The sequence below is a fragment of the Ochotona princeps genome, chromosome 20 (assembly GCF_030435755.1).
Source record: "Ochotona princeps isolate mOchPri1 chromosome 20, mOchPri1.hap1, whole genome shotgun sequence".
In the NCBI taxonomy this organism is placed as follows: Eukaryota; Metazoa; Chordata; class Mammalia; order Lagomorpha; family Ochotonidae; genus Ochotona; species Ochotona princeps.
This window is the reverse complement of record NC_080851.1, coordinates 18803750-18830882: the sequence shown is the minus strand read 5'-3', so window position 1 is coordinate 18830882 and position 27133 is coordinate 18803750. Positions and strand designations below refer to the sequence as shown.

Genomic DNA, 27133 nt, shown 5'->3' with positions numbered 1-27133 from the left:
CTAGAGGTAAGTTGTCAGTTGTAGCCTTAAAAATGCAATGAGAAAGGGCAGAATGGGAGTCTTTTTTTTTTTCTTGAATTACTAGAAGCTGAATAGATATGTGCTGTGATTTAAATGTAAAGCATTGAGTGGAAATTTAGAACCTTTTAAGGGAGACAATATGATGCACATGACTCACAGGTCTTGAATAGTAGAATGTTTGTTTAGTGTATAAACACTTACTTTGTGCTAGTCACTTCAGACTAGCCTACAGAACAACAGAAGCGTTCCAGGAGTGTGCACAAGGAACGCGAGCAGGAGTGTGAGGAAGGAGATGTGTTAGGTTTAGTTGGGCATTTGGTGTTCAGTACTAGAGAGCAAATTCACATGTCAGTTTGAAAAGTTTGTATTTTTATGTGGTAAAGGGGGGAAAAAGAACCAGGTAGGAAATGGTTGGAGGGATGGTGGGCAGATCATAAAGTATTTTGTCTTGGGCCATTGAGCTACTGAAAATATTTAAGAAATGTTATAGCCAGGTTTGCCTTTAGACAGACTTTCAGTTCTAATGCTGAGCTTCTGAGACTTAACTCCGCTGAGAGACTTTTTAATTTTTTTTTAAAGATTTATTCATTTTTATTACAGCCAGATATACACAGAGGAGGAGAGACAGAGAGGATGATCTTCCGTCCGATGATTCACTCCCCAAGTGAGCCGCAACGGGCCGATGCGCGCCGATCCGATGCCGGGAACCTGGAACCTCTTCCAGGTCTCCCACACGGGTGCAGGGTCCCAAAGCATTGGGCCGTCCTCAACTGCTTTCCCAGGCCACAAGCAGGGAGCTGGATGGGAAGTGGAGCATCTGGGATTAGAACCGGCACCCATATGGGATCCCGGGGCGTTCAAGGCGAGGACTGTAGCCGCTAGGCCATGCTGCCGGGCCCTAGACTTTTTAATTTTTTAAAAAAATTTTCCATACATGGTAGGCTGATTTATAAAATGCAACAGTAAAAAATGAAAAATGAAGTGTTGAAAAGAAAACAAGTCTACCTTTTAATTAAGCAAACATAAAATTATTCTGTTAGGTTCCTCTGCAGTGTCAGAGCTGGTGTTCTGGCGTAGTGAGTTAAGCTGCCACCTGGATTGCCATTATCCCTGTGAGTGCTGATTCCTGTCCCAGCACTCCACTTCTGATCCAGCTCCCTGCTGATGTGGATGATGGCGCAAGGGCATGCACCCCTGCACCCACAAGGGAGACCTGAATGGAACCCTGGCTTCAGCCGAGCCCAGGCCTTCTGCTCCCAGACTGTTCATTTTAAGGCTGGTTAATGTTTCCTGATATCCAAAGGTCTGGTTTTAGGTTCCCTTTGTATTTTTTTCTAAGAGCTATCATAATTACAGTAGATGCCAACCGCATAAACATAAATCAAAATAGAAGTACTTTGTTGACTGGGTTTTCTTATTAATAATCCTTGGTTCTCTCTTTTTTTAATCATTAAAATCCATTTATTTATATTGGAAAGGCCGACTTACAGAGAGAAGGAGAGACAGCTAGATCTTCCATCCGCTGGTTCACTTCCCAAGTGGCTGCAACAGCCAGAGCTGAGCCAATCTGAAGTCAGGAGCCAGGAGCTTACTCTGGATCTCCCACACGGGTGCAGGCTCCCAAGGCTCTGGGCCATCCCCTACTGCTTTCCCAGGCTACAAGCAGGGAGCTAGAAGGGAAGTAGAACAGCTGGGACACAAACTGGTCACTATGTGGGATCCCAGTGCATGCAATGCTGGAATTTAGCCATTGAGCCATTATACGAGGCCCTGCAATCCTTGGTTTTCAGTTCACTGAACAATTAAGGACAGATTTTAATGAATTTTAGCTTTAAAAACTCATCAAAATTGGTCATATTTTTTGTTTCATTTTAAGCATTTTTTTTTTATTTGAAAGGCACAATTATGAAGTTGGGAGTGGTGGGGAAGAGCAATCTTTTATCCAATGGTTCACTCAAATGGCCTTAAGGGTCAGGTCTGGGCCAGGCCAAAGTCAGGAGCTAAAACTTCATCTGGGTCTGGGCCCGGCGGTGTGGCCTAGCAGCTAAAGTCCTTGCCTTGAACGCCCCGGGATCCCATATGGTCGCCGGTTCTAATCCCGGCTGCTCCACTTCCCATCCAGCTCCCTGCTTGTGGCCTGGGAAAGCAGTCGAGGACGGCCCAATGCATTGGGACCCTGCACCCGCATGGGAGACTCGGAAGAGGTTCCTGGTTCCCGGCTTCGGATTGGCACAGCACCAGCCGTTGCGGCTCACTTGGGGAGTAAATCATCGGACGGAAGACCTTCCTCTCTGTCTCTCCTCTTCTCTGTATATCTGACTTTGTAATAAATAAAATCTTAAAAAAAAAAAAAAAAAAAACTTCATTTGGGTCTCAGCCCACATGAATGACAGAGGCCCAGCTACCCAGGCCATCTTCTTCTGCTTTCCAAGGTACATTAACAAGAAACCAGACTGGACATGATACTCAAGCTAGCCTTCGTTTGGGATACCAGCATTGTAGGTGGTAGCTTAACTCACTATACCATAACGCTGGCCCATGTTTTGAATTTTTACTTATTGTGTTCAAAGTCCAGTGAAACTAGATTTTCAGCAGATTAGAAATTGATTTTTCAAGTTGATATTCAGGTAAGATTATCTTTTAAAGAGGGGCATATTTTACACATTCATGTTTATGGCAGGGAAAACTGCCAGCTCCTTGCCTTTCCTAAATTCGTAGCGTAATGTGTACATTAATGTTCCTTTGTAATAGGTCCTGACAGTTAGCAGAGTGAGGATAGGCCATTTTCTCTGTAAAGGCCAAGCACCACCTGGTTTAGTCTTTGTAGGTCTTATGATCTGTCATGGTAGCTGCCAGATTCAGCTACTATGACTCAAAGGCAGTCATGTATAATATGGGAATGGCTGTGTCCCAAAAAATTCTGTTTGTAAAAACAGATGGCTTATTTTGCCAACCTGTGAGTACCATGATGCTGTTCTTCAAGATTGTCTGGAGTTTTATTGGCATTAATGTTTTCGGATTTTTAGATGACCCTATCAGTTTCTACAAAAATCTCTGCCAGGATTCTTAGTGGATCTGCATTGAACCTATCGATTAATTGGTGAAGATTGATATGTTTATGATAGTAAGTGTTCCAATCCATAGACATAAAGCCTTTAACTTTTCTCCTGTTATATTCTTTGTGGTAACTATTCTCCAACATGCCTTTGAAACATCTGTGTCATTTAGTGTTCCCATCTTTATATTGTCCCTTTCACAATGGAAAGCTGATTTATGGAACTATAAGAACATTGAGAAAATGACTTTATGTGACTTCCAGTTTGATGAGATCACTCAGTCTGGAGGAAGCCAGCTGTCATGTTGAGGACATTCTGACAGCCCAGTGGAAAGGTCTAACCGATAAGGAACTAAATAAAGTGTCTTGCCAGCAGGCACATGAGTGGGACATCTTGAAAGTAGACACTACTGGATAACATGACCTTGTTAATAGCCCAAGTCATGTGATCATGTCTTGAATTGAATCGGGAATTGAGAAAAGCAGTTGGGTTTGAGATACTAAGGCAGTAACGTATACAGGATTTTGGATTCCTTGTATGTGAGAAGTTTAGAGAAGGGTCATCAAGAAAAACTCTAAAGTTTCTACTTTTAGCACCTGAGCCTGAATCAATGGTGATGCTTTTCATTGAAATGGAGAATGTTGGAGAAAGAAAAGGTTGTTTTAATAATTTTGAGTTTGAGTTGTGTACGAATATTCAAGCAGACATGAGCAGAAGCAATTGGGAAGCAGATGGACTCTGTTCACATCCTTACTCAGCTGACTTGCTTATATTGAATTCTTAGGCAAGATGCATAATTCTTTGTCGAGGCTTCTGAGTCTTGTTTTTCATATCAGATGCCTGCCTTACATGTCATTTTTATAAATAAACACTACAGGATATTAAAACAGTACTATTCATCCATAAATCTTAGTTTCGTTTCCTTTCAAAATATGGGAATTATGACTGTTGAGTATTCCTATTAACTTACGAGCAGATAATTTCTAGTGGGAATTTATATAGCTTCTGTCGACATTATAAACTTACCTGTTGATTGTGGGACTGTCCTTGTGATGACCTATGATTCAGCTGGCTTTCTCTCCCAAAAGCTTTCTTCAGTATCTGTGCCTATTCTAAATATTTTATGTATTCTATTACTAATATGTGAGATATAGTAGTATTAGAAATAATGTCAATTTGCAGTTTTCATAGCTGTGTATTTGAATCTCAGCTCAAATAAAAACTGTGTGCCTTATGATGCGTATACAGGACTGAATGACCTGATCCTGCTAAAATTTGTGTCAAAATTGTGTCTCCCAAGGTGTTAGGGGTTGGGAGTTTTGGCAAACATTAGATCTTGAGACCAGAACCCTCATTAATGGAATCTCTGCTGTTGTTAAAGGTAAACCAGGGGAAATCCCCAGCACTCCGCCTCGTAAACCGCTGTGAAGACGTCAGCTCTCACCAGACCCCAGTCTGTGGCCTCGCTCTTGGACTTCCCGTCCTTCAGAACTGTGTGGCTTCTAAACTACCCAGGCTGTTATTTGTTGTAGCATCTTAGATCTACTGAGACATCAGTGCTACATAACTCAGCTGAAAATTCCTGGCTGCTTTCTGATATTATTGAAATTGTAGAGACTGTTTGTTAAAGCATCTAACCTAAGTCCTTGGATATTTTAAGTCCTTGGATAACTGTTTCACTTCTGTTTTACCAGCTTACCAGCTAGTATGACACTTCATATAGCATGGCATGTTTCTCCAGGAAGTCAGACTTCTACTTCCCTGTCATCACATCTTCATAGGTAGACTCTGGAGTCATATCCAAAATTTAGAATTTTGTATATATTTTAAAGGGATCAGGTGCTGTGTTCAGACCTCTTATTTTACAGATCTCTTATTTTACAGAAACTGTGGTTTCTACAAGTTCTTATGTGGCAGAAAACTGAATTCCTTACAGACCACTAAGCAGAACAACCCGAATCCTTTGACTTCTAGTCAAGTCTTCTTTCTGCTGTAGTATGTAACCCAGGGCTTTCATTATTTGTAAAAATGTGAGAGTGGGAGATGAGTTGATATCATACCTTGTTTTACTAATTTTCCCATTAACCTAGAAAGTTATTTTTGTCTCTGCACAGTTAACTCTTCATTCAACAACTATTTCTTAAGGGCCTATTGTATGTCCAATTTTCTGTAAGTTAATGGAGATACAGCAATAAACAAATTAGACAAAATCTTTGTCCTCATGGGTCTTATGTTCTTTGAGGGTCATCCTAAACGACTCAGTGGAGTGGGTTATCTGTTTGTCTGATAGATGTAATGGCAACATTTAGGACCTCATGGACCATTGTGAGGCTTCTCTTGTGAATGAAAACAAAGTCTTTTCAGGGTTTGAGGGTAGAACTGAAAAGTTAGCCAACAGATCAGATGTGGGCTGTGATTAAGGGTTTTGGTCCAAGTAACTTAAAAATGGGCTTGCCCTTTACTGGTACAAGAAAAGCAAAGAGGGAGCAGTTTGGGGTAGATCAAATTAAAAACTAGTTTAGACAGTTACTGATTCCTGTTAGATACCAGTCCTAGATGTTAAGTAAGGAATTGAATGTGAATCCAATGATCAGAAAAAAAATGAAATGTGGAAGCCATCTCCATTTGGATGTATATGAGTGCTATGATCCAAATGTTTGTGTGTCTTCTAAAATTGATGTTGACACCCCAGTGCAGCACTCCAAAGAGGTGGGAGTGCTTATGAGGTGATTTGGTCATGAGGGCAGAGCTGCTTTATTAAAGGGCTGGAGGGAACTAGCTAGACTGCTTCCGCTGTTCTACCATGCGAGAACCGTGACATTCATCCCTAAACCTGTGGCACTTTCTAATGCCCAGAACTGTGGAAAGTCAATTCCCATTCTTGGGCATTTTGATGTAGCAACACAAATGGCCTAAGACACTAGTGAGATCATGAAAGGATTTCATATGGAAAGACGACCCAGGCTGACCTGTGAGATCTGCCAACATTGAGAGTGAAAAAGGAGCAGCCATGGAAACTTGTGGAGAACCAGGTGATTGTGGTGTCGTGGAACTCAAAAGTGTGTTTAAGAAAGAGGGAGGGATGATCTGGGTCACCATAAGCGAAGTGCTGTAAACGTTGAAAATTGGCAATTGACAGTAACAGTGTAGAGGCTGTTGGTGACCTTAACAAAAGCCTAGCCTTGGGAGGCAATGAGTTTTGAGAAGTGGAAGTAAAAGTGAGAAATTTTGTTATTAGACCTGGAGATAAAACATGCTTGGATCCCGTAGAGAGAGACAAATTACTGCTTGGAAGAGGGAAGATTTTCGGAAGCAGTCTCTGTTGGGTTACCTAGCAGGTGTATGATCTCTTGCATGAGGGAAACATTGGGTTTACAAGGCTGTTGGTAAATTCCCTTTATAACAGGAGGTGGCAAATTCTGTAACTATGGAATCAGATCCAGTCTGCTGCCTGTTTTTAAAATAAAGTTTTATTGGAATACAATCCCCCTCATTGATTTAGTTAACTCTGGTTGCTTTCAAATTACAGCAGTAGAATTGAAGAGGTGCTGCAGGAACACCTAAAATAAAATAACTAGAGTTTGCTGAGCCTGTACTTACTGTAACTAGAGAGAAGACAAGATTAAACCTGGCTGGGAGAGGGAAATAGAAGACAAAAGGAGGGAACTGAGCATTTTAAAGAACGCATTCAAACATCTTTCCTGGTATGGTCAAACTAGATCAGAACTGTGAGTGTACAGTGGTCTGCCTTGCAGCTTAGGTGCTTTTCCGTTTTTTGGAAAATGCCTTGTTCTCCAAAACTGTGAGCTCAGTTATCTGTTGCTGTTATAAATTATGCCCATTTCACTTCCTTTAAACAACAGCCAGGAATGATCTCACTATTGTTGAGAGACGGGAATCAGGAAGCAGCTTAGCTGTAAGCTCTCCTAAGTGTCGTGAGGCTGTAGCCAAGATGTCAGCCAGGGTGGCTGTCCCATGAGTTGAGGGCTGGAGATCCTGCTGCCAGCTCACTCACATAGTTGCTGGCATGAGACTTCAATTCCTTGCCACATGGGTCTCTGTAGGACCACTCACAGCATGGTTTGCCTGTAGAAAGTCATGAGAGAGACTGCCTAGGACAGACACTTGGGTGTTTTATAGCCTCATCCTGCAAGTAACATGCCTTCATCAGGCTATGACAGCCAGGCGGTGAGCTCAGAGGGAGCTGTCTTAGAGGCCTGCTACCACACTGACTTTCTTGACTATGCAAAAGCTCTGTACTCTGCTATGTACTTCCAGCTTGGTCCTGAGAGGGTGTTTTCATAATCACCCAGAGTATCTCTTTGTGTCATTTTAACTATTAGAGCCCAGCCACACTGGTTTTTTTGGTTTTTGCTGTTGTTGTTGTTTGTTTGTTTGTTGGAAAGAGTTACAGAGAGAGAAACACAAGAGGGAAGATTTTCCATCCAGTGTTTTGGTCCTCAGATATCCTCAGTGGCTGGGGCTGGGCCAGGCTGAAACAAGGAGCTAGGAGCTTCCAGATCTCCCAGGTTGATAACAGGGGCCCAGGCACCCAGGTCATCTCCACCTTTTTCCCAGCCCATTAGCAGCAAGCTGGAGCAACCAGGACACTAGCCAGCGCCCATATTGGATGCCAACATTGTAGGTGGTACTTCACCCGCTAAGCAACAACATGGTCCTTCCAACCACACTTCCAAGTATTTTTCTTTTTCAATTTTTTTTTAATTGGAAGGGCAGATTGTAATACAGAGAGAAGGAGAGACAGAGAGAAAGATCTTCCATTTACTGGTTCACTCCCCAAGTGGCCACAATAGCCAGAGCTGAGCCAACCTGAAGCCAGGAGCCAGGAGCTTCTTCCTCTGGGTCTCCCACACAAGTGCAGGCTCCCAAGCCTTTGGACCACCCTGCACTGTTTTCCCAGGCCACAAGCAGGGAGCTGGATGTGAAATGGAACAACCAAGACACCAGTTGGTGCTGTATGAGATCCTGGCAGTTGCAAAGCAAGGGTTTAGCCACTAGGCTATCCTGGCAGGCCCAATATTTGTTTTTCTTTTTTTTTTCCAGATTACAGCAGTAACTCATAATACAAAAGTGAAATACAGCTAAGCAAAAAGTTCTGAAAAATAACTTAAAAAATTTTCCCTATTCAAATTCTTACTGAAATTTTATTTTCTGTAGTTTTCCTCGTTTGTACTTAGTCATAACTGTTAAAACTAAAGTTCCTACATAATTGTTATTTATAGGCTGCTTTCACATATTTTTAAAGCATTTTTCACTGTCACTCATTATTTAATGCCATTTTTAATTGCTTATGATTCTGTTGTATGCTTCTTTATAATCCTGATTTATTATGACTGTAACAGTATATATTTTTGTCATCAATTATTTATACACAACCATAATCCTCATAGCCATTTTCCTGCCCCAGTACAAATCCTTACTAATAATGCTCATATGAAGTTCAGTAAAGACAATTAAGTGTAGGTATAAGAAGTAGGTCCTCGCTGGAGCTCCTGGCTTTCATGTTGAGGGTCTGGGTTTTTATTTGAGCTCGGTAGGAGGGCTGAGATACTCATATCATCTGCTAATTTGCAGAAATAGTCCTGTCACTACAAATATCTGTTCCTTAAGCTTGTTTTACTGTATATGAGCGATTGCAGTTCTGGTGTCCTTCCAACTCCAAAACCTGTTAATGCCTGTAAGAAAATCTTTGTAAAATTATCGCCTGTTGTTTAGTGACTTCAATATATGTCTGTGTTATCAGAAGATTGATTTCCTTTGTAGTCAGTCTTAAAATTGTTGCGGTTGTATTGATTTACTGAGAAAACTGCATTAAGAAAAACCAACTCAACAGAATTATCTATGACAACTTTCTGTTTCTTCCCCCCCCAAGGATTGTATCAGATATTCATCTCATAAAAGCTAATTTAACTTCTGAGAGCAGAGTGCAGTCTGTGCTTCATGCCTGGCGTGTTGTAATTCCGGGTCAGACAGCATGGCAGCAGCAGGTGCAGGAGCAGTCTGACGTGTCTGCTTTGTTGGCTCCCCTGCCTTGCTTTCCCTGCAGTCACTGATTCTGAAGTCTAGTTCCTGTTCCTCTGAGGAGGTGTCTTGGAATTTGAGCAACACTGACTGTTCTCTAATGTCATTTTCTAGATTTCAGTTCTCTTTGAAATGAATGTCTGTTCTTGTGATTTGTAGATACTGTATTAGATGCTAGGGTTGCAGAACTGAGACAGCTCTCAGCTGTAGAAATGTTCCTAATGAGTAATGTATTGAGACACTCTGATAGAAGTTATATCCTGAATGTTCTGGAACCACCAAAACTCCGCTCAGGCTGCAGAGCAGTAAGAAAGCAGGGAATGGGACTCTGTTTGAACACACTTATTTTCATTTATATACACAGACAAAGATGTTTGATTAAAAACATTTTTCATTGAGTTTATGGACCTAGAACTATTGACTACTGTAAAGTCAAATATGTGTTAAATTGGTCAGCTTAAAATAGCTGGCTTGTGCATTTAGAGAATAAGAAGGAATTTAGCTCTGTCTCCAACCTTTCTTTTTTCTTTAAATTCTTTGATGAGGGCTTACAGGCAGTTCATTTCACTTTGACAATAATAATAAAGATCTTATTAGCCAAAAATCTGCCTCTTTTGTCTTTTCCTCAGTAATATTAGTTTTAAATTCTGAAATGTATTTTCTCAATCTGTGGCTTATTCTTTTAGCTCCTTAAACTGTCTTTCCTCAAGGAGTCTGCAGTTGTAGGTATTACATTTAGGAACTGTCCATTTTGAGTTCATTGTTCTCCGGTACAAGAAGAAATAGACCCAAATTTTGTTTTTTGTTTTCGCGTGTGGGTATCTACTCCAGCATCATTGGGTTTTTTTAAAATTTTATTATTATTATTTTTTAAATAATCTTGCTTAGTTGATTAGGAAACAAAGGGTCAAGGGCTATAGGAAAGTGGGTAATACCATTGTTTCCATGCAGCATCATTGTTTAAAAAGGTTCTCCACTGTTTTGTCTTACACACCTCTGTCAACAAATACTATGAAGTGTAAACTGCCCAAATGTCCATCAGTGGATAAATGGAGAAATGAGTAATTATGTCCATACTGTGGAATGCTAAGCAATAAAAAGAAAGAAGCTTTTGGGGCATAGTGATGTAGCGTGCTAATCGTCTGCCTGTGGCACCGTCGTCTGAAATGGGCATCAGTTTGTGTCCTGGCTACTCTGCTTCTGACCCCATTCCCTGCTTATGGCCTGGAGAAGCAGTAGAGGGTGCCTCAGATCCTTGGGCCTCTGAATCCATGCAGGAGATCTGGAAGAAGCTCCCGGATCCTGGCTTCAATCAGCTCAGCTCTAGTTGTTGCCACCACTTAGGGAGTGAATCAGCAGATAGAAGACCTCTCCGTCCACTGTTTTTTCTCTGTAAAATCTGTCTTTCAAATATAAATAAATAAGTAAATAAATATTCTGTAAAATGTGGTATGCACATCTTAATGTAGCATTTGGAAAAGAGCATGATGATTGTAAACTCATTTCAAATACACCTTCTTTTTCTGTATTCAGGTCATGTCATTCCATTTCCTACCCAGTTTGTTACCTTTCCTTGATTCCATTGCTTGATAATTTATAAATTCTCTTGGTTTTTTTACCACCTAAACTTCCCTAATTTCTCCACAAGTATTTCATTAGTAGAAATTGCAACATGCATCATGATCAAGGTATGTGAGGCTTCAGGGATGGAGAGTGAATGAGGAAGTGAGTGAGGGCAGACCATATAGAACGAGTAGCAAGGGATATTTTAGTAGTAAGGGATATTTTAAGCTAGGAGCAGTTTGGAGACTGGAAAAAAACATTTTTTTTAAAGATTTATTTTTATTGGAAAGTCAGATATAAAGAGAGCAGGAGAGACAGAGAGGAAGATCTTCCATCCATTGATTCACTCCCCAGGCGGCGGCAATAGCTGGAGCTATGTTCATCCAAAGCCAGGGGCCCAGAGCTGCAGGTGCAGGGTCCCAAGGCTTTGGGCCGTCCTCTACTGTTTTCTCAGGCCACAAGCAGGGAGCTGGATGGGAAGAGGGGCTGCCAGGATTAGAACCAGTCCCCATATGGAATCCCGGCACGTGCAAGGCGAGGACTTTAGCTGCTAGGCTACCATGCTGGGCCTGGCTCTGGAAAATTTTAAGCAACCTCTGTGGAATCAATTTCACTTTTTATAGTAACAGGGTTGAGTTTACATTAAAAAGCAGCCATTGTTACTAAGACATTTTAGTATATAGTTTTTGTGAAGTCATAGAGTCAAAACCCTTATTCTACTATCTTAAATGTATTCCCATGCTTGGTACATTATAGTTGCATAATGCCACTGAAATATAACTAGCAATTCAGAATAAGCTGAATGTTCTCAGAGTATTTCTTGGATTTATGAGAATGACACTTACACTTAGGTCTGAGAATTTGTCTCCTGGAATTCAGCAAACGTAGGCCTCATCTGCTCATGCTTGGTATTTCTCATTTTGCAGTCTTATAAAATAGCATGTAAGAACTTTATTATTTTTCTTTCTTTCAAGGCTCACTAATTAGGGATTCGTTATGATTTCATGACAGCAGCAAGAACTCAGAAAGGAAAAAAAAATGAGCTCCCAGTTATATAGCAAAGCTTCATTGTTAAAGAAATCTATTGTAACAAATCTCTTTGTCTTCCTATAGCACCTGTCACCATGTAGCTAGGATCATGGTTTTGAACAACTGGCATAACATAAAACCACAGGGTCACATAGCAGCCAGTCCTGCAAGAAGGTAGTTAAACTTGAATTTAGTGAGTTAAACTCAGTGCTCCAACATGGTGGATTGGCGGAGAGTCTGAAAGATTCAAGTGAGAGAGGATTGCTTTAGAAAGCATTTTGCAATGTTTGCACATCTGTCTGCTGCTGTGGCATAGATCTGTGCAGGACCTCCTGGATGCTATCTTGGCTAAGTCCCAGGTTTTACTCTGCTAGAACTCAGGAGTTCCTTGTAAGTGATTTACTTCTTCACAAACCCTTTTTCTTCATGAAAAATTGAGGGATTGGACTATTTTAAGGATTCCTTCTGTGATTCTTCAGGCTCATTTATGTGTACTTGAAAAATCTTGCAGTGAAACTTGTAGTTAAAAATGAAAGCAGCTAGGCTCGGTGCAATGGCTCAACAGCTAAGTTCTCACTTTGCAAGTGCCAGAATCCCATATGGGTCCCAGTTCATGTCCTGGCTGCTTCACATCTTATCCAGCTGGCCTGGGAAAGCAGTAGAGAATGGTCCAAAGCCTTGGGACCCTGAACCCACATAGGAGACCTGGAAGAATCTCCTGGCCTTTCCAATAAAAATAAATAAATCTTAAAAAAAAAAAGCAGCTGTTTAAATCAGATGGCCTGGTAGCATCAAGAGCAGTAGATCATACTGGAAGATTATTCTCTTGAAGGATGTCTCCAGGAAACATCCCTGTCCTGTGGGGCTTGGTTCTTCTAAACATGGCTGTTTGATCATCAATTTTTCCTCTTTGTTGGTTAAAACCTGTAATTGTAACAGTTCGTGTCCCAGATGCTCCACTTGGCATTCAGCTCCCTGCCTGTATCCTGGGAAAGCAGTTGAAAATGGGCCCAACCCTTGGGACCTTGCACCTACATGAGAGACCCGTTGGAAGCTCCTGTCTCCTGGCCTCAGCTGGGCTCAGCTCTGGCCATTGCGGCCACTTGAGGAGTGAACCAGTGGATGGAAGGTCTTTCTGTCTCTTCTTCTCTCTGTATATCTGCCTTTTCAATAAAATAAATAAGTCATTTAAAAATTTTAAATGACTGGTTTACTTATGGATAAGTCTGCTGCCCATCGTGTGTTGCCACTATTGGTGAGCTGGACTGAATCCAGTACACAACGGTACTGGAAGGCGCCCTTTCCTTCCTCTGCATTCCCTCAGGTCTCTTTCTGACCTAGAGTAATGTGGCATGCATTCTATACATCATCAGAAGAGGGGAGACTTTCTAGGTTCCAGAAGGCAGACAGCAGATGGCACTAATGGATGAGGCTGGGTGGAGAGCGCCCCCCAGCCAGCTTACCTGTGAGGCTGCAAGGCAGGCTGTTTTTGCCCTAGTCCTGAAGAGGCTTAGAATGAGTCAACAGAATAGAGAGCAGATGTGATAGGACATATTGTTAATTCAAGGAGTGTATCTGAAGTTTGTCTTGTCTTGCAGTATACTAGATTCCACTGTCATTTTATTTAGAATTTGTGTACCATGTTCACGTGTTAGGTCAGTAAGTTAACTTTCCCTTTATTCAGTCCTTGTTAAAACTCTGTGTCAGTGTTTAGGCTGACTTCTAAAAGGAATCTGCATTTTTTTTCTCTGCTTTGGAAGATTACATGTCTTTATGATGCTTTTTCTATAAGCAAATTATAAAGATATGTCTGTGATTTTATCTGGGCCTGCTAATAAACCTGGACAGTTTTTAAGTCATTTCTTCTTATAACTACTACTATTATTATTAAGATTTACTGTTGGAAAGAATCAGCGAAGGAGTGAGATATCTTCCATCCACTAGATCACTCCCTAAATGGCCCCACTGAACCCAAGAGCCGGGAACTCTGCCCAGGTCTCAGCCGCAGGGACTGAAGCATTGGAGGATGGGAAGTGGAGCATCCAGGACGCCAGCATCACAGGCAGTAGCTTAGCATGCCTTGCCACAGCCTTGGCTCTGTCTCTCAAAATAGTTCTGAATCTTTTTTTTTTTTTAAAGATTTATTCATTTTATTACAGAGGAGGAGAGACAGAGAGGAAGATCTTCCGTCCGATGATTCACTCTCCAAGTGAGCCGCAACGGGCCGGTGCGTGCAGATCCAAAGCTGGGAACCTGGAACCTCTTCCAGGTCTCCCACGCGGGTGCAGTGTCCCAATGCATTGGGCCGTCCTCAACTGCTTTCCCAGGCCACAAACAGGGAGCTGGATGGGAAGTGGAGCAGCCGGGATTAGAACTGGCGCCCACATGGGATCCCGGGGCTTTCAAGGCGAGGACTTTAGCCGCTAGGCCACACTGCCGGGCCCCGGGACAACTGAATCTTATTTTCTTAGTCAAGTTCTGCTAATCATTTTACACTAATTCCTGTGTTTCTTGATTGAGCAGGTATTACTGCACATATGAATTGCTTATATGAAATACTTTTCCATTTGAAAAAAAGACTATTTTTGCCTCTATGTATGTGTGCTTTGTAATTATTTAAAAAGGAACTAAACTTTAATAACTGTAATCTTTTAATGTATTATTCAAATTGAAGAAGGAAATGTTTATTTGATTTTTTATTAACAAGGAATCTTACATTTTTGAGCAGGCAGTATTGCTAATAGTCTGTATAATGAGCTGCTTTATTAAGGAAGTCTAAAGATGATAATGATAAATTTAAAATTAGAAATGTCATTTTGGTTTGCCTTAATAAATCGGGAGTATTTGGTATCTTTTTTCTTTTTTAAGATTTTTTTGGAAAGAATTTCAGAGAGGTGGGGAGAGACCGATGTTCCATCCACTAGTTCACTGCGTAAATGACTACAACCGAGGGGACAGTGCCAGGCCCAACCCAGGAGTTTGGAACTCCATCCAAGTTTTCCAAGTGGATGGCAGGGCCCAGGCATTTAGACCATCTTCTGCTGCTTTCCCAGGTACATTAGCAGGGAGCTGGATGGAAAGTGGAGCAGCTGAGACTTGAAAAGTCAGCCATATGAATGTTGACATCACAGGCAGTAGCCTTACTCACTGTGCCAGACTGCCAGCTCCTTTGGTCTCTTACTTGATAGAATGGTCCTTAAAAACTGTTAGAAGACTAAATGTGTAATTTGTTTAAAAAGTTCCTGAAGTTTAGATTGTAAATTTGTAGTTCAGTGTTCGTTGGCTCACTTCCTGTAAATGATAGCTTGGCTGATAACCCCCCAAAATTTCCATGTCCTTAATCCCCCAAATCTTTGAATTTTACTGTAAATGGCTAAAAGGGCACTGCAGATGTGTTTAAATCAAGGATTTTCCACTGCAGAGCTTCTGTGCTGAGTGGACCTTAAATGTTTCATATGTCCTTGTACCACAGAAGTGGGGGAATTTTGAGTACAGAGAAAGGAAGGCATCATGGCTCCAGAGGTGAGGTGTGTGATGATACAGTCTCTAAAAGGGAACCAGCCCTGTTAACACCTTGACTTTGTCTCTAATTTAACCCTCTGTTTGGATTTCTAGCTTCCCAGATTGTGAGAGAATGAATGTCCTTGGTTATAAGTCACTGAATTTGAGAGGAAACTAACACAGTGTGTGTGTCTGTTAACTAAATGCGTTGGGCTTTTGGAATTCAACTCCATACCCCCAGCACTTAGAACTGTGTCTTTAGGTAATAAGGTAGGCTCTCAGTGTATCTGTAGAGGGAGGGAGGAAAAGAGGAAGGAAACAAGAAAGAAAATAATCAGGGCAGTCATAAATAACATTTTAAACATGATACAGATACTTAATTTCTGGATGAAGCAATAAAAAGTGTGGCTGAAAAGTTGAGGCTGCCCCATAATCACATAGGTTCTTTAAGATACCACTTTTCAAAGTTGAACAGTGGGGCAAATGTTAATGGTATAATTAGTAGTAAAATTTATCAGGCTTCTTTTATGACTTGGGTTTTCTATAATACTTTAAGCTTCTTTCACTCCATGCATATAAAACAGTTTTCCTCCAAGGGTGAGCCTTAGACAGGAGGATGGAGTCGGGAGGGAAGCTGGGAATGACTCCGAGTAATCTGATTCTATACATTGGTATCTTAACCTCTGAGATAAACACCTCCTTCCAGTTTTGTGACCTCAAATACTGTCAGTAGACTGTTATTAACACTTTTGTCTCCATCTATTTCTGACCTCACCTCTCACCTCCAGACTAGAATATCGTACACACAAGTAGAGCTTGGAATTTCTTTCCCAGCCCTGTGCCTCCCTAGTCTGCCCATCATTGACTTAAAAAAATGTCACCATACATTCAGATCTTTGTGTCCTGTCCCTACCCCACCTGCCCCCCAAAAAACTTAGAAATCACTCTTGTTTTCCTCCATCCAGTCCAAAATAGATCCCAACTAGCCCACAAGTTAGGAGAGCCAGGCTACTTCAGTTTGAAATCTGGCCCAGCCTTGAGCAAGTCAACTGCTGTGACTCAGATCTCTAAATGAAGTTTAAAAAGTGTTATTGTTAATATAACGCAAGTGCTGACAGCCTAGTTCTATGTACGAAGTGCTCCGAACAGTGCTTAGGAAGGGTCAGTAAGTGTTTCCATTGAGTATTGGTAGTCACGCAAATACTAGTTGTAGTGGTGGGCCTAATATGCTGCCGTGGCCCTTAGCCAATCCTATCCTACATGGGCTACTGGGTGACCTCCTGTGCTTTGAATTCTTGTAGTTTAGTCCATTCGCCATGCCAGCCAGGAAGTTTATAAAAACAGATCAAAATTGTGTCACTATTTGACTTAAAAACTTTGGGGAGGCTTCCCAGTTGTAATAAAATCCTAACACCATCCCATGGCCTTCAAGGCTTTTTGTGGTTTGTCCTTTTACCGGCTTCTCAGTGCCACTTCCTGTTACTTACTGGCCCTCCTCCACTCTGGCCTTCCTTGACCCCTAGAATTTGCCAGCCTTCGCTCTTTTTAGGATCTTTGTGCTTGTTGCTCCCACTGCCTTCAGAGATGTCCTTCCAGACCTTCAGTTCTCGGCTCAGTTGGTGCATCTTCAGGACTGAGCATTTAGTGTAGGTTTAAGATGTTGCTGGGATGGCCCAATCCCATGTCAGGTTCTGGGATGGAGTACCAACCCCACTCTCCTTTCCAGCGTCCTGCTAATGCCCACCCTGGGAGGCAGCAGTGAAGGCCCAGGTAATTGGCTCCCTACCACTCATCTTGGAACCTCTGACTGAGTTCTGGGCTCCTGTCTCAGTCGGAGATGTGTGAGTAATTTGGAGAACAAACCAGAGGATGGGAGACACTGTGTCTGCCTTTCAAGTAAATAAAATATAAGTATAAATTTTATGATGAAATGACACTTCAGGGGTGTCTTACTTGACCACCTGGTAAGAGTGGCTTCATGCCTTACTGGTAATCCCATACCTCCCATCTTCTTTTCATTGCACTTGGTATTGATGGCTCTTTCTTCTTTGTGTACATGTTTGTGTCTTAGTTGCAAGAGGCAGGAGCTTTAGTTTGTTTATCATTCAGAGTAACCAGACCCAGGATTGGGAGTTGGGTTTACTAAATGTCATGGAGGAGGATTTCCTTGACAGGAACCTCATTTCCAGATAGTCTCTTCAGAGTGTGCAGTATTCAGCTTATGGTTGCTAGGGAGGTTTTGTAACTTGGGAAAATATCTTCAGGAGTCTGCCTTTTCCATTTCTGAGTGAGTCATAGGCTATATGTAAAGTTGTTCTGAAAGGAAAGGCATTTTAACCAGGTTGATGTAACTGTTAAGCGTTTTCCTTTAAAACGCACACACCACGCCCCTGTTAGATTATTAATTGATACGGTAACATCAAACTTTAGTGGTACTTCTGTTCTAAAAATAAAATAATGGGTTATGTACTATGATGTGATCATAGTGAGAAAAATCATTTCCAGATTTAGGATCACCAACACCACCATACTCCATAAACTGGCTTATATTTGGTATCTTTTAGATTTTTAACTTATTTGAGATATGTGACATGATAATTTTCGTGTTTTTGAGCAATGAAAGACAGGCAGGATGTAATGATCATTTGGCTGGTACTCAGAAGAGACACTGGATGGAGGGTGAAAGCAGTTTCAAAGGAATTATGTTAGCATGTCATATTAAATGGTGGAAGGACAGTGGGGATTTCTTCCTTACTCCTTTTCTGTACTGGACAAATAGGCATGTGGGCATGGTTTCTGGGTGGAATTCAAAACAGTATCTAGCCCTTGGGTATCCTATGCCTCCGAGACCCAAAGCAAACTGTTTTCTCCTGCTGCGGTGGACTCTGTAGTAGGAGCAGCTACCTCCCACTGGTCCTGTCTGCCACACTTCCAGGGCTAAGTCAGGCTGCAGCCATTTATTTTATCTGTTCATTCAGCACATGTGCGCTGGATGGCTGATTATCTGCCTAGCACTGGTAGTCATGTTAAGGGTGAGATAACCAAATAGACATGACACTAGCACCCAGATTGCAAAGCAATTTCAAATTATTAAAAGGGATATTTAGGGAAGGTATCAAATGCTAAGAGCACAGGACAGAGAAGAGTCATTTACGTTGTTATTCCCAAACTAGGAGGAATTAGCCAGATAGCCTAAGAATATGTCCAATACAGAAAAGTGCCTAACAAAGGCTGAGAGGCCTAAGAGGGCCACTTAAGACCCCCAGGAGCCCAGTGTGTACTCCATGTAACCCAGCTGGCAAAGGGACCCACAAGACAGGGGGTAAGCAGATCTGAAGCACAACTAAGCAAAGCTGTGTTTTCAACCAAAACAAACCCAAGACACTGAGGAAAGGTGTGCCCCCTGGCCTCAGAGAACAGTTTCTGCTCACACGCCACACACAGTCGGTGTTTGCTGTGACTTCTTCCCTGAGGTCTTGTACCTTGGCTGTGGGAAACTAGCTGCCATTTACGCCAGTCATTACTGCAGGTCCTGCAGGAGCCTAATCTTTTCCATGCTGAACACATGAATGTATTAAAGGCATGTTCTGAGGAAAGTAGCGGTACAGTAGACTCAGTAGTTAGGTTAGATTGGCCAGCCACCACAAGAAACACTGGTGTTACTGTATTTTCATAGTTGGGTATAATTCTGTTACCAAGTTGCCGAGATGAGATTTCTGCTTTTATCAGAGGGCAGTTAGGTAAGCTTTTGGGTGAAGTTCTTGACCACAGTGTTGTAGTCTTGTTTTAATCGGTTGTTTCTAACTGAATTTGGAAGGGGCAGCTCTCCACATATTGCCTGTATAGATGAGTATGAAAATGAAGTGACCCCTTAGCCTGTTTTCCTAATCTGTGTGAATATAATCTAGCTGATGCCCTATCATTATCAGTGTGTGATTACCCTGAGAAATTTTCATTTTTGATCACAGCTCCTAACTGAAAACTAACAGTTACAAACGAAATGTACTTGAGCACTATGCTTGTTTTATTGCCATAGTATTCTCAGATAAGGGGATGTTTCCCTAAGTGAGCATGCTTCATTGGCCATCTGCTTAAAATCACTGCAGAATGAAAATTGGTTATCTGGAACCCTAAGAACATATCTCTTTCATAGAAGAATATTCAGAATGTAATATCTTCTTTCATCCTCAGATTCTTCTCACTTAATCTTTTGGTGGAAACTACAACACAAGATGGCTGCAAATAAGCCCAAGGGTCAGAATTCCTTGGCTTTACACAAAGTCATCATGGTGGGAAGTGGTGGTGTGGGCAAATCTGCTCTCACTCTACAGTTCATGTATGACGAGGTAAGTGCTTGTTTCCCAGTAGATACTCTAGTTTGGACTGGAGGTATTTTTCTAGATTACTAATCTTGCTGCTAGATCATATAGATTTCTTGAGTCCTGAAAACTGCAAATAATGTTTTTCATTTTTAAATTCAGAGCCAATGCCTGTATATAACTTGGCTTAACAAGTCAAGAATTCAATCCCGGCGTGTTAGCCTGGTGGCTGAAGTCCTTGCCTTGGATGTGCCAAGATCTCATATGGGCACCAGTCTAATCCCCATGACCCCACTTCCCATCCAGCTCCCTGCGCCCACATGGGAGACCTGGAGGAGATACTGGGCTCTTGGCTTTGGACTGGCTCAGCTCCAGCTGTTGCAGCCACTTAGGGAGTGAGTCATCGGATGGAGGATCTTCCTCTCTGTCTCTCCTCCTCTCCGTATATGTGACTTTGCAATAAAAATAAATAAATCCTTTTTAAAAAAAAGTCAAGAATTCAAGAGCCTTGTAAAATCTCCTGCTCTCAAAACAAAACTGAAAATGGTGCCTAGTTTTTGAATAGTCTTAACTAGAGCTTTTTTATTTTTTGAGTTTAAAGATTCTTAGCTTGAATTTGTAGAACAAGTGCATGTACTATGTAGTTGAAAGTTGAAGTTAACATGTATAAAGCCTTCTTTAGTAATCTAAATGAAAATTTCCATTTTTGTGAATTTTGTAATGGCAGTAGTCACTATTAAACAAGTAACAGCTGTGTTGCTAAAATTTATCATTTTTAGCTTACAGGTTTTTGTGCACATATTTATGCCAGACTTGACATCCTTCAGTTAAAAGTATCAGGCTGTATACAACAATATGGCTTTCCGTAAAGCATAGTTAGCAAGGCTTAAAGATTGAAGTGTTGGTTAAAAAAATTACCTTGCATTCCTCCTCCTCCCAGTAGAAGGCAGGTTTTTTAGTTACTGAACACAGTCCTGCATGATATTCCCACTTCACAGATGAGAAAACCACCAGCACAGAGAGGTTGCCGACTTGGCCCAAAAGTGATCTGTGGCAAGTAACCTAAGTGTGCCATGTGGTCCTCTGGCAGAAATAATCCTGCAGAATTTGTACCACCCCCTGTCTTATTGATTGTTAATAACAAGGAAAGGGTTTGGGCAATAAAGGAAATTTAATTTTGCTCTCTGTCTTTGCAAATAAGGAGTCCAAAAACTTGGCTGAAATGGAAATGAAGGTTCATGTCATTGTTACCATTGGGGGAAACTGGGTGCTGGAGTGTACTTGAAACCTCTACGTACTGTTTTGTCGGCTTCTCATAAATCCAGTTGTTTGGGGAAGTGAAAAGACTTTAAAATGAATGTGTTTTTCCTCTTTTTTTGTAGTTTGTAGAGGACTATGAGCCCACCAAAGCAGACAGCTATCGGAAGAAGGTAGTGCTGGATGGGGAGGAAGTGCAGATCGATATCTTAGATACAGCTGGGCAGGAAGACTACGCTGCCATCAGAGACAACTACTTCCGGAGTGGGGAGGGTTTCCTCTGTGTCTTCTCTATTACGGAAATGGAGTCCTTTGCAGCCACAGCCGACTTCAGGTGTGTTCAAGAGTGAGGTTGCTGCCTGTGACCCACTGCACGAGTCTCCCCAGAACAAGTGGACAACCAGGGCTTCTTGCTGGTTGGTCTTTTACTTGGTCTCTCATTGTGTTTACTCGTTCACTGATAGCAGTGTACATGCATGCACACACAGATGTTCAGATGTTCAGGATACTTAGCATAATCTTACAGCCATTCCAGGGCAGAGCTGCAGTAAGAGGCTGAGTCTGTGACAACCTCTAGGACAGGCTGAAAGTCCTTCTACGTTTTAGTGAAATATTTCTTTTTCGGATAAAATGCTGCTATTGCCATCATGGTTAATATTTGAATCACATAATGGATCCATCCCCTGTTTTAAAATTTCTGTTAGTTGTGGATTTTCAGCACCTGTGTAAACGCTCAGCTGGCACACTGCTATGGCAGTGCTGCATTTTTAAAATAATATTGTAGACTGGCACAAAAGGTTGTGTTCTACAGACTGTCTTGTTTATTGTTTGTTAAGTCAAAATCTGGCATCCATTTTGGGGGAGTGTGGTTTTGGAGAAGGAAGGTTGCTCTATATGTCAAATTTAATGCAGATGAAATTCTTGTCATATTGCAGATAGAACATGTATATTCAGTAAAAGATAATCTTCACGTAGAATCCTATTTCTGTGCTGAGGATCTGCTTTAGTTTTGAAGGACATAAAAGAAACATGTCATGTGTCCTCATTGTCGTGGTCAGTATATAAAGCATGTGATCAAGAGCAACTTAGTGACAAAGTCAGTCACCATCATGACTGAGGGCCTGGGGGGGCGGAGAGGAGCTAGGAAACCTCCCCGAACAGAGGGGCCTGCGGAAAGGTTTTCACAGATGAGGAGAGAAGGCATTTCAGGTGGTTGAGCAGCAAATGGGAGCCTATCTAGAGCATTCTTCTTTATATACACTTAAAAGTTCTGAGAACTCCAAGGATTCCAAGCGAACAGATACTCTTTGCAAAAAGGCTTGTCATTGAGGAACTTTAAAATGTAAATTCATTTGTAGAATTAAGACTTCTGGTTTCTATAAGGAAGGAACTGCAGACATGATAGCATGCAAAAGATGGTCATTCCTAGTCACTTACAATCCTGGGAAATGGGTTGAAAGTTACATAAATGTCAGTACCTTCTTATTCATTCAGTATATATATGAGTGCTTAGCAGGGCCTGTTCTAGCTAATGGAATAAATTTTGTCACCATAGTTACCAGAGCCAAAGTGATGTTTCTCAAGAGAATGAAGTATTTTTACACCAAAAGAGAGATTTGAGGCCATTACTGTTACAGAAAGTAAGGATGATTCATTACTATTCTGGTGTGCCTCCAATGAGTTGCCTTCCATAAATAAAAATAGCCCTAGTGACTCACCAGCAATAGCGAAGACATTTTTGAGAAGGTGTGAATGGTTACAGTAGACACTGCACATGGATAACCACAAAGATAAGTACCATCCCCTGCCTTCAGCCTTCCTGGCCCTCTCTGTCCCCAGGGCAGAATGCATTGCTCCCTCATCTGTGTTAAAGATGTGCTGCAGAAGTTTACTGTCACACCTGCCACATTCAAGCTTGATGCTTAGGTGTTTGTAAATAATGTTGAGTAAACATTTGATTCAATTTGAAAACTTACCTTTTTGCTGTTCACTTTCCTTATTTCAAAAAAGAAGTTAGACCAGATTGAAAAGGGATTTTCCTATTGTAAAATTCTATAACATCCTCTCTCACTGTAAAGTAAATTTTAACACTAAACAAAATGTGTATGCAGATAATAAACATTACCTTTGTGTATAGCCAGGAAAGTGACAAATAAAACATAAAGTTCTTTTCACCTCTGACTCCTTAGGTCCAGATTTTCCAAGGCTATATATATTTTTTAAGATTTATTTATTTTTATTACAAAGGCAGATATACAGAGAGGAGGAGAGACAGAAGAAGATCTTCTGTCCGATAATTCACTCCCCACGTGACTACGATGGCCGGTGCTGCACCGATCCAAAGCCAGGAGCCAGGAACCTCTTCCAGGTCTCCCACACAGGTGCAGGGTCCCAAGGCCTTGGACCGTCCTGGACTGCCCTCCCAGACCACAAGCAGGGAGCTGGATGGGAAGTGGAACTGCCGGAATTAGAACCGGTGCCCACATGGGATTCCGGTGCATTCAAGGCGAGAACTCCAGCCGCCAGGCTACAACGCCGGGCCCAAGGCTATATATTTTTAAATGGATATGTTGGGTCTGGTGCTGTGGTGTAGTGAATTAAACTGCCACCTGCAATGCCCGCATCCCATGTGGTCTCCACTCCGTGTCCTGTCTGCTCCAATTCTAATCTAGCTTCCTGCTGATATGGTTGGGAAAGCAACAGAGTATTAGCCCAAGTGGTTTGGCCCCTGCTCCCTCATGGAAGACCCAGAAAATCTCCTGGCTCCTGGCTTTGACCTGCCCACCTCTAGCTGTTGCAGCCATTTGGGGAGTGAACCAGCAAAACAATGGTTCTCCCTCTGTTTCTCTCCTGTTATGTAACTCTGCCTTTCAAATAAAAGGAATATGTTATGTTACCTAATTCACAATTGCAGCCCATTTTCCTACATTTTCTTTTAATGTTTAAGCATTTCTATGTAGAGCATTTTTTTAAAAAAAATCATTCCATGCCATGGTATTTATCATATATTATTTTGTTAATATCAGTTCTACTTGTCAGTTGATTTAAAACATTTTCAGAATTCACCTTTCTTTCCACCCTTTTTCTCGTGTATTTCATAAATGTGCTCTGTTCACTCTACAAGGAAAGCTTCAAAAATTTCTTGGAAAATTTATTATCTTTTAATGTATTTTCCATGAACTTCTTAAATTCCTTTCATGTAATAAATACAGTTCCTCTCAGTTTGTTACTTTGCCATGAAGGAGAAATGTCATGGAGGCTTGAGAGACTTGAGTGTGGAGCCAGGCACCTTGATGTTAGCTCCACATCAGGAGTCTCTCACGAAGTGGAACTGTTGGTAAGAAACCTCAACCAGAATGTGTTCCCTGAGGTATCTGGTTATAGGGCGGCCCTCTGGCGGTATTTCCTTTGTCTAAAACACTTAGTTCCCTATAGTTTCAACATCTTAACAATTTCAAGAGACATCTAAAGATAGCAAGAGAGTAAATCCAGTCTTGCTAGTAAATCTAGTCCTTTGGTCTGTTGACTTTTTTAAGACAGTGTCTTCTTCCAGTAGATAATCAGAAGCACAGCTAACATTTATTGAATGTTTGCTATATACCGTGCAGTTATAAGCACTCTACACTTGGTCCTTCTAGCAGCTAAGGAGGGTGTGTTTTTAGCCCCATTTGGCGAGGAACCCAAGTCCAAGAAGTCACATGATGAGGAAGAACAGTCATGCCACTATAAACTAGATGACACTCTCCCAGTCTACAGCTTAACTCCCCATGAAACAAATCTGTTCAGGAGCCTCAGGAGTTACCTTGCAGTGATTAATTGGACACGGGAGCTTTTTGCATTCTACCTTGGCAATGTTCCCTGAGCCCATCCCCTAATCATTAGAAGAACATCAGACAAATATCATTTGACAGGCATTGTAAGTAGCACTTCTCAACACTGTTTGGGTTATCAAAAGCAAGGGAAGTCAGAGAGCCATGATAGCCAGGTGGAGGCATGATGAACTGTTCGGAGGTTTTGTATAACTAAAATCATCCTCAAGCAAACATTTGGGGTTTTTTGCTTGTTTGTTTTTTGTTTTATGACACAGTTTCATAGGCTCTGGGATTCCCTCAACCTCTCCCCATGCCCTCCCCCCGCCTTTTTTTTTTTTTTAAAGGACTTGAACTTTTGAATTTGGGCCTGTACTGCCATGTTTGGTATATTTTTCCTTCACTAGTGAAGTGAATGTACCTCAAGTGGTGTTTGTAAATGGGGCCACCAGTGGGGCACAGTGAGTTAAGTTGCAGCCTCTGATGGGAGCATCACCATGCCAGAGCCCCGGGGAAAGGAAGGGATGAAGGCCCAAGCACTTCAAAAGTTCCAGCCATTTGGGGAGTGAACCAGCAGAGAAACCCTCTTTTTCTTTTTTTCCCTTGCTCTCTCTACCTTTCAAGTAAATACTATGACACTGAAAAAAAGAAAATATTGTTGGTGGAGTATGGAATAAGCACTGATTATTTTTCTACAGTATAATACATGTGTTTGTTACTGTATAGAAACATAATCACACAAATGCTGATTGCAAATACTGTTTTTTTTTAACATGTAGAAATAATATATATTTTTTTTCTTATCCAGGGAGCAGATTTTAAGAGTAAAAGAAGACGAGAATGTTCCTTTTCTGCTGGTTGGTAACAAATCAGATTTAGAAGATAAAAGGCAGGTTTCTGTAGAAGAAGCAAAAAACCGAGCTGACCAGTGGAATGTTAACTATGTGGAAACATCTGCTAAAACGCGGGCTAATGTTGACAAGGTAAAATGTGACTCCTTTAACCACTGCATCATGTTAAAAATAGGCTGCTGGCCTGTGTCTTGGCCCCATTTTGTCTGGAGAATCCAGGAGCCCATCAAGTAGGGATTTTATACATGATGGTTTTTATCACCCCTGAAAGCTGCAGTAGAGCGTGTGAGGAATTCCGAGCTCCGCCTTGTGCAGCTTCCCGAGGGCCGTCAGACACGGGACACTGCAGCTGTGCTTGCTTTATTTTAGCACTGACAGCATTCCTAACTGAATCTCTGCCTTTTTCTCTCACCCTAATGGGACTGGGTGATTTAAGAGAAAGTGTCTCCAGTCTTAAGATAGCAGCACCAAATGTCCTTACCCCTGGCTGATGCCTGCCCAGCCCCATTCAGTTGTCAGAAGTGAAGGTCCCGGGGCCCGGCGGCGTGGCCTAGCGGCTAAAGTTCTCGCCTTGAATGCCCCGGGATCCCATATGGGCGCCGGTTCTAATCCCGGCAGCTCCACTTCCCATCCAGCTCCCTGCTTGTGGCCTGGGAAAGCAGTCGAGGACGGCCCAATGCATTGGGACACTGCACCCATGTGGGAGACCTGGAAGAGGTTCCAGGTTCCCGGCATCGGATCTGCGCGCATCGGCCCGTTGCGGCTCACTTGGGGAGTGAATCATCGGACGGAAGATCTTCCTCTCTGTCTCCTCCTCTCTCTGTATATCTGACTTTGTAATAAAAATAAATCTTTAAAAAAAAAAAAAAGTGAAGGTCCCTTCCAAGATGAAGGAGCCTTCAGCCCAGAGGATTTTACTGTTGAACTGCTCTATTCCACACCAACAACCATTGTTTGCCTTAAGTGGAAACAGAAATCCTGGGTCCTCCCAGCTTCCCCTGTGGTTCAGAGGGGTCCTTCCCAGACACCAGGTTAAGAGCACCTCCTTGGGCACTGAGATGCCTCCCTGAGAGCATTTCATCCTGCAGCCAGAGATGGCTGAGGCTGCGCGAGGGCTTCAGGACCCTATTGGAAAGTTAGATTTACAGAGAGAAGGAGAGACAGAGAGGAATATCTGTCTGTTGGCTCACTCCCCAAGCGGCCACAATGGCTGGAGCTGAGCCAGGAGCCTCTTCTGGGTCTCTTGGTCCCAGGGTCCTCAACTGCTTTCCTAGGCCACAGAGCTGGATGAGAAATGGGGCAGCCAGGACTTGAACCAGCAGCCATATGGGATCTTGGAGCACACAAGGCAAAGACTTTAGCCACTAGAGTATCATGCTGGGCACATTTTATAGTTTTAAAAGGCAGCATTGAGTATTTTCATTGCAGATATCTAGTTTCCTCCTGATGGGTGTCTTGAGCAGGTTGTGGGTAGTGGAATGCTTCAGCTTTGAGGAATGGAGAGGAATGACAGATTAGCAGCCTAGGAGACAGATCTGATGGTCTGCTGGCATCAGAGGCCCTGGGAACACGGTGGTGTGGATTTCCAGAGCTCTATAGGGCAGTAAGAAAAAGACCAGCAACCCATCAGAAGACAGTTAGCAAACAGAGGCAGGCGTGTCACGGAGGGGAAGGTAAATGGCTAT

General features: G+C 42.1%; 1 protein-coding gene across 1 annotated transcript in view; it reads left to right on the top strand.

Annotated features, from left to right (window-relative positions):
- Window positions 1-27133, top strand: part of RALA (RAS like proto-oncogene A) — a 47814-nt gene that overhangs the window by 13279 nt on the left and 7402 nt on the right. The window contains exons 2-4 of the mRNA XM_004582358.3: window positions 19404-19558; window positions 20914-21122; window positions 25406-25580. Of these exons, the coding sequence (XP_004582415.1) occupies window positions 19445-19558; window positions 20914-21122; window positions 25406-25580 (498 nt within the window). The 5' untranslated portion in view covers window positions 19404-19444. The remainder of the gene's footprint in view (window positions 1-19403; window positions 19559-20913; window positions 21123-25405; window positions 25581-27133) is intronic.